At 38.4% G+C, this 7608-nt stretch overlaps 1 protein-coding gene across 1 annotated transcript in view; it reads right to left on the bottom strand.

The window, feature by feature from the left end:
• Positions 1 to 402, bottom strand: part of LOC119579857 (clumping factor A-like) — a 49738-nt gene extending 49336 nt beyond the window's left edge. Inside the window, exon 1 of the mRNA XM_037927708.1 lies at positions 268 to 402. Coding sequence (XP_037783636.1) covers positions 268 to 402 — 135 coding nt within the window. The remainder of the gene's footprint in view (positions 1 to 267) is intronic.
• Between the last annotated feature and the right edge of the window lie 7206 nt (positions 403 to 7608).

Genomic DNA, 7608 nt, shown 5'->3' with positions numbered 1-7608 from the left:
GTTTGGATCTCTCTCTTTCTCTCTATCAATCTATCTATCTATCTCTTTCTCTCCCTCTCTCTCTTACTCTCTCTCTCTCTCTCTCTCTCTCTCTCTCTCTCTCTCTCTCTCTCTCTCTCTCTCTCTCTCTCTCTCTCTCTCTCTCTCTCTTTCTCTCTTTCTCACCTCCCTTCCTCCTTCCATCCCTCTCCCTCCCTCCCTCCTTCTCTCTCCCCCCTTCCCTCCCTCCCTCCCTCCCTCCTTCTCTCCATCACTTCATCCCCACACCTTCGTCCACAGATCTCTCATCATTTCACCAACACTCAACTTCATTTCACCCAAGTTCACCACCAGACTACCACCATGCACCACGTCGCCATGCACTCTGAGTGGCCCTTCCTCGCCTGCATGACCGCATTTCATGACCACGTGACATAATACAGAGACACCATAACAAACACTCACCTGGTTACGTCATTGCGGGGGAATGTTACGTCATCGTGTTACGTCATTGCGGGGGAATGTTTTGCGTGTTACGTCATCGTCTCGATCAAAGGGTTTTTTGTGCTGTGGTTTGTTTTCGTTTTTTTGTTGTTGTTGATGTAGTTGTATTTTTTGTGTTGTGTTTTTGATTTTTGTTGTTGTGCTGTGGTGTGTTTTCGATTTTTGTTGCTGTTGTATTTTTTGTTGTGTTTTCGATTTTTTGTTGTTGTAGTTGTATTTTTGTGTTGTGTTTTTGATTTTTGTTGTTGTATTTTTTGTGTTGTGTGTGTTTTCGATTTTTGTTGTTGTAGTTTTTTGTTGTTTTGTATTTTCGATTTTTGCTGTTGTATTTGTTGTAGTTTTTTTTTTTTTTGTGTTGTGTTTTCTATTTTTGTTGTATTTGTTGTAGTTGTAAAGAAAAGTACCGTTGTGTTTTTTTATTCGATGTAGTTTTTTTGTGTTGTGTTATAGTGTTGTTGTTGTTATTGTTGTAGTTGCACTTTTTTCTTGTGTCGTGTTGTTTTTGCGATTTTTACTGCTGGTGTATTTGTTGTAGCTGTTTTTTTTGTGTTGTGATGTATTATAATTTTGTTGCTGTTGTATTTGTTATAGTTGTAAGCAAAAATTATGCTGTTGTGCTTCCGTTTTTTGTTGTAGTTGTTACCTGCTTTTGGTGTACTTTTTTGTTCAGTTGTAGTTGTTTTTGTAGGTGTTACCTTTATTTGGTGTATTTGTTGCATTTGTTCCTTTATTTGTTGTGTTGTTGTTGTAGTTGTTAATTAGTTACTCTTTTCTCAGTGTATTTGTTGTAGCTGGGAATATTACTAATTCTATGGTGTATTTGTTACACTTGTTATTCGCTTGTGTGATTGCTTGTTTCGTGTATTTGTTATTTTTCGTTACTTTTTCGTGTTTGATATACTTGTATTTTCAACGAAAAAAAAAGATCGTGTTTGTTATTATAATCTAGTAAACATCTTTGTTTTTTTTTGTTTTTTTTCCAATAATCTTGTAAATATGTATCTTTATCCTCCTTAATATTTTGTATTACAACTACGGTCACCATGACTATTTAACAAAGATAGAAACAAAGATAGATAACAAAGATAAAAAATCATCGATATGGAATATTGATAATATTCATTATCTCGAGTGTTATAATCTCACTCGTTATCAGAAGTAATCATTTCCTTTCGTTGATTTTTTCTTTTATTATTATTATTAATTTTCCTTTTCTCTGTTCATTTGTTTTTCTTTTTTTCTTTATTGTCTTTTTTTTTTCTTTGCATGCAAAAAGTTGTATTTTTCAGTTCTTGTGTCATTTCCTTTTTTTTTCAACCAAACACAGACACACACATCACACACACACACACACACACACACACACACACACACACATCCACACACACACACATCCACACACACACACACACACACACATCACACACACACACACACAAACACACACACACACACACACACACAAACACACAAACACACACATATATAAAACACAGAAGGAACCGAAATCAAAACACCAGAATTTTATTTCAGAAAATAAATTTATCTGTTTGAACCGGTATTAAAATTACAAATAATAATAATAATAATAAAAAAACACACAAAAAAAAAACAGTGCTTACAGATTTAAAAAATATATACACTTCAGAGCTACCCGATGGAGGCAACTTAGGCAACAGCACCAGCCTATCAGAACACATCATGGAGGGGGAGATGGGGGGAGGGGGATGTGGGGGGAGGGGGGTAGAGGAGAAAGGATGGGGGAGAGGATGAAGGGAGTAGGATGGAAGGGAGGGGGGGAAGGGGGGGGAGGAAGGAGGATAAGGGGAAGGAGGAAGGAAGAGGCCACCGAGGAGGGGGGGGTGAGGGGTGAGGGAAGGGGAGGTAGGGAGGGAGGGGTAAGGAGGGGAAGGGAAGAAGGGATGGAGGGTATCGGGGAAAAGGGAGAGGAATTAGGGAGATGGGGAAAGAGAGATCACTTTTTATTTCTTTGGGAACGTATCAGAATACAAAACAAAAAACACAGAAAAAAAGAAAAGAATGTAGACCATTTTTTCTTAAAGAACAAGACTGAGGAGAAGGTTAATAGGGTAGGGGGTAGGGGGTATGGGTGGGGAGGGGGGAGGGGGATCAGCAGAGTCAAAAAAATTAACTTTCTTTACCTCACGTTTGCCTTCACAATAGTAAGGCTACGGAGTTTTTGAATTAAATACCTCCCCAAAATGATATATATTTATGTAAGAAAAAGGAAAAACTTCTTATCCATAACAACAACAAAAACAACAACAACAGTATCAAAAAAGTTGCCGATCTTTTGTTTGTTTTCAATACGCTTTTCAAAGAGAGGGGGATAAGGAGGTAAACTATTTTTTTTTTTCGGGGGGAGGAGGAGAAACTCTGCTTCATTTTTCTTCTTTTCTTTTCTTATTTCTATCTTTCTTTTAAAAAAATAAACAAATAAAAAAAAATAAAATTTTTAGTTATCACAGGCGTTCGCGGGACAACACAACCGCATGCTTGTACGAAACTACCCGCCTCTTCCAACATTGACATTTCCAACACTTTTCGAAAAAAAAAAAACGAGAAAAAAATCCCACGAGATTTGCCACCATTTCCAACAGCTTTACCTTCCATCCTTACCTTTCTCTTAACCCTTTATTTATCCCTTTTTTCTTGCCTTTCTCTCTTACCTTCCTTTCCTCCTACTTCTTTCCCCTTGCCTCTCTTCCTCATTCGTCTAAATACGAGGAAGGGGGTAAAAGGGTAGAGGAAGAGGAGGAGGAAGATAAAACGGAAAGAGAAGAAAGAGGGAGAGAAAGAGAGAAGAGAGAAGGGTGGGTTGGAGGGGGGGGAGTGGAGGGTGGGGGGGGTGGAGAGGGGGGGTTGTTAACATACATCATGACGGTGCTTGTGACGCCTCGAGGGGGGGAGGGGGGGTACCACGGGAACATCTAATGTGGTATCACTACGGTACACTAACATGGGGGGGGGAGGGGAGAACGAGGGAGGTGGGGGGGAGGGAGAAATTATCAGGATACAAATATGGGGAACGAAGGGAGGGTAGAGGAGAGGGAGGAAGGGGTAGGGGGGGGGAATAGAGGGGGAGATGGAGAAAGGAGGGGAAACAGAGAGGAAAGGAGAGAGAGAAGGAAATGAAAATAGGGGAAGGGAGACAAAGGGAGAACGAAGGAGGGAGGGTTGAGGACGAGGGGGGGGAGAGGAGGGGAGGGGGGGAGATGATACCACGGTGGATAATTCGATACCAAAAATGCATTAGAATGGACAAAAGACATTCTATAGTTGGGTGTATGAGGAGAGGAACTAGGGGAAGGAGGGAGGGGGGAGAGAGGGAGGGAACGGGAGTACGGGGAGGGGAGGGGAGGGGGAGGGGGGGATGTAAGGACGCCAATCGACGGACAAAAAAAAAATGAAACAAAAACAAACAAAGAAAAATTGCAAGAATGCAATTTCTTTGCTTTCCTCGTTTCCTTTCTTTTATTCTATGTGTCTCGTGTTAGGATCTGTAAGCTGCCCGAGGAAAAATAACAGAGAAAAAATAACATAGAGAATCCTAAATGCTAATGTTAGAGAGAAAGGGAAAAATGTAATAATTATAACTATCATTTCTACAAAAAATACCCACCACCACTCATATCTATGGTATCCAGAAAAAAAAGGCTTTTGGAAGCTAACTAAAAGCAAAGCGTTGAAGAAAAGGGGAAGAGAGAGAGAGAAGAAGGAGGAGGAAGAGGAGAAGAAGAGAGAAAGAGGGAGAGACACTCAGGTGAAATTTCTCGATAAATAAGCGAAAAATGGAATAAGGAGATAAGTACAGGAATAGAAAGAAAAGACAAAATTAACAATATAAAAAAAGGGAAGTAAGAGAAAACAGAGAGGAGGAAATCTAAAAAAAAAAAAGGAAAATAGAAAAATAGAAAAAAGAAAATATAAAAAAAAAACATAAAATTAGTACCAATGGCAGATCAAGACAAAGAAGAACGTGCGAAATGAGTAAAGAGAGGGGAAAAAAGGTAAAAAAAAGAAGAGAAATAAATAATAAAAACAAAAACAAAAAAGAGAGGAAGAGTAAAAAAAAATAAAATAAATAAAAACAAAAAAAAAGAATGATCAAAAAGAGAGGTAGAGTAAAAAATAATAATAATAATAATAATAATAAGTAATAAAAATAATGAAAAACAAAAACCAAACGTGAATGATCAAAATCTACAAGAGTATGAGTAAGACTACGAGCATAAAATAACGATAAGTATGAGTAAGCGTGTGAGTATAAGGATGAGTAAGAGACCGGGCGTTGCACACGACCCCAAACACAGAGGTCACATGATTTTTACTGTCCCGACGAAGAGGAGGTGGAGGAATGGGCGATAACCGGGAGGAGGAAGGGAAAGTGGGGAGAGGCAGAGAAGAGAGAGAGAGAGAGAGATGATGATGATGATGGAAGCAAGAATGAGAAATGGAGTCTTGCTTATTCCATTTTCATCGACATCTGTTGTTTTTTTTCTCTATTTTTTTCTTTCTCTCTCTCTCTCTCTCTCTCTCTCTCTTTTCTCTCCTCTTCTCCCCTTCCATTGCCACTTTTTTCCTCACCTTTCTTTTTTTTTTTTTGAGGGGGAGATTTATTTGAGGAGGATGAGGGAGGAGGTAAATTCCCTTTTTTTTAATTACATATAAAAAAATAATAATAATAAGGACGAGGAACGGGGTTTTCAGGAAAGAGGGCGGGGGGGGGGGAGGGAGGGAGGGAGGGATTAGGGATGAGGAAACGATGAGAAAACGACGGGGTTCTTACATGTATAAGAGGGGGGGAGGGGGTTATAAAACAAAACAAAAAAAGAATTAAGGGAGGAAGAAATACAGGGTTGGGGGTAAAAAAAACAATAATAATAATAATAAGTGCCGACGGAAGGACGCATCCACCCCGTACCAGCGAGGGGCCCCCGGCAGCGTCCTTAAGGGCAACACGACTAAAGCTCATTACCAAATATCAGGAGCGGCGCCTCACCTTCGATTAATAGAAAAAAAAAACCGCTTGCCTTTGTACAAATTCGCGTCACACCAACTTCCATTCTTTTTCTTCTTTTCTGGAAGGAACATGGGGAGGTCAAAGAAGGGGGTGAAAAGGGGGGGAGGAGAAGGAAGAGGAGAGGTGTAGAAGGGAAGGGGATAAATATACGGAAGAGGAGATAGGGATTAAGGGTTTTTAAGGGGTGGTTGGGAGAGAGAATAAAGGGAGGAAAGGGGGGAAGGAAGGAAGGGCAGGTTGAACAATATATATCATCATCACAGATTCTTGAGGGAGGGACAGCGTCACAAACCTGGGGACATATAAATTCATCACAACTCAGAAAGAGAGTAGCGAGCGATCACAACAAATACTCCTTATCATAATTTGTTTTCAGTTATTCTGGGGGGGTGAAAATCAACGTCAAACCATTGATTCATCTTCACGCGACAAGGGTGCCTCGAATGTAAACAAAACCCACGTGGCTCGAAAGAACAATGTAAACAACATACCACGTGACTGGGACCATGTAAACAAAACCACGTGTTCCGGAAGGCACACAAGGGAGCTTTTTCATCACATGTTCAGACACAACCTGTAGCGGGAAACGAGCACGTGGGCGGGCCCTGGAGGCTCGTGCTACGCCCATACGCCCACGCCCGCGGCAATTAGCATAGTTATCGTTGTTTTACGAAGGAGGTTGGACAGATGTGAGAAGAGCTGCCATAATGAGACATTACTATTATAAGTATTGTATGAAATACTCAAGAATGATCAGTTATTTATTAAAATAAATACCTTTCCACTGTTTAAATTATCGTTATCATTAACATTATATTCATCTTGTTTTGAATAATAATGCCCAAATAAAAATAATGACGATAAGTCTCGTGTATCAGTACGTGGCAACAATCTATCCAACCTCCCTTTACAAAGATGATATACCCAAGTTCTTTTTTAAAAATATATATTATAACAATTGTATCATTAATAATTAAAAAGGGGAGTGGGAAATCACATTTTGACTGATCCCAGGAACAACAAACAAAAAAAGATATGAAAGCAATAATTTTGCCTTAACCTACACAAAAAAAGGAAAGATTCTCTCCCAAACAAGGCAACAGAAAATAATTATTTTGGCCTTTTTTATCACGAACAACACATACGTTTATAACACGTATAGAAGAAAAGAAGAAATGCAGTTGTAACGTGAAATAAGATACATATTAAATTAGTTTTAGCAACAGACCAAACAGAAAAAAATACGTACATGTATATATATATATATATATATATATATATATATATATATATATATATATATATATATATTATATATATATATATATATATATATATATATATATATATATATATTATTGTATATATATATATATATATATATATATATATATATATATATATATATATATATATATACTCATTAAGAAAAACAACATGTTTCTCTCTTTTTTTCCGTTTCAGTATCATTTCTTTTTTCCACAATATGGCACAATTATGGCACGGGACTTTTTCGTTCAGTTTTAACATGAAATACAACAAATAATGGCACTTGGCGAAGGAACAGCTGTTGGAGATGCCAAAGCCCTGGGATGAATGGGCGCCGTGGTCGAGGGAGGGGGAGGTGGAGGAAAGGGAGAGGAGAGCGGGGATGAGGGGAAGAGTAAAGAGAAGGAAAACGGAGAGGAGGAAAAAATATATATACATATATTTGTAAATATATGTATGTGTGTGTGTGTGTGTGTGTGTATAGATGTGTGTGTACAAATGTGTATATGACTGTATGCTATAGAGGTGTATAAAGATAGATATGTGTGTGTGTAATTATAGAGCGAAGGAGAATACAGGGTAATAAGGAAAACATATTGTGTTCCCAGAGCAATGAACAAAGCCAACTCACGCCTATATCCTTCTGTATGACACAGACACCGTAACACGATACAACATTATATAAAATTCGCTCTCCATTTTAAAAACTGGACTGAATTGTTTTGAGCTAAGGTAAAGTGTCATTTTCTCTTATTTTTCCACAACACTTTTCCTATCGAAGGCACACACAGAACACATTATTTCGGCAAAAT

Source organism: Penaeus monodon, chromosome 13 (assembly GCF_015228065.2).
Source record: "Penaeus monodon isolate SGIC_2016 chromosome 13, NSTDA_Pmon_1, whole genome shotgun sequence".
NCBI classification, from domain to species: domain Eukaryota; kingdom Metazoa; phylum Arthropoda; class Malacostraca; order Decapoda; family Penaeidae; genus Penaeus; species Penaeus monodon.
This window is presented reverse-complemented; position numbering and strand designations above follow the sequence as displayed.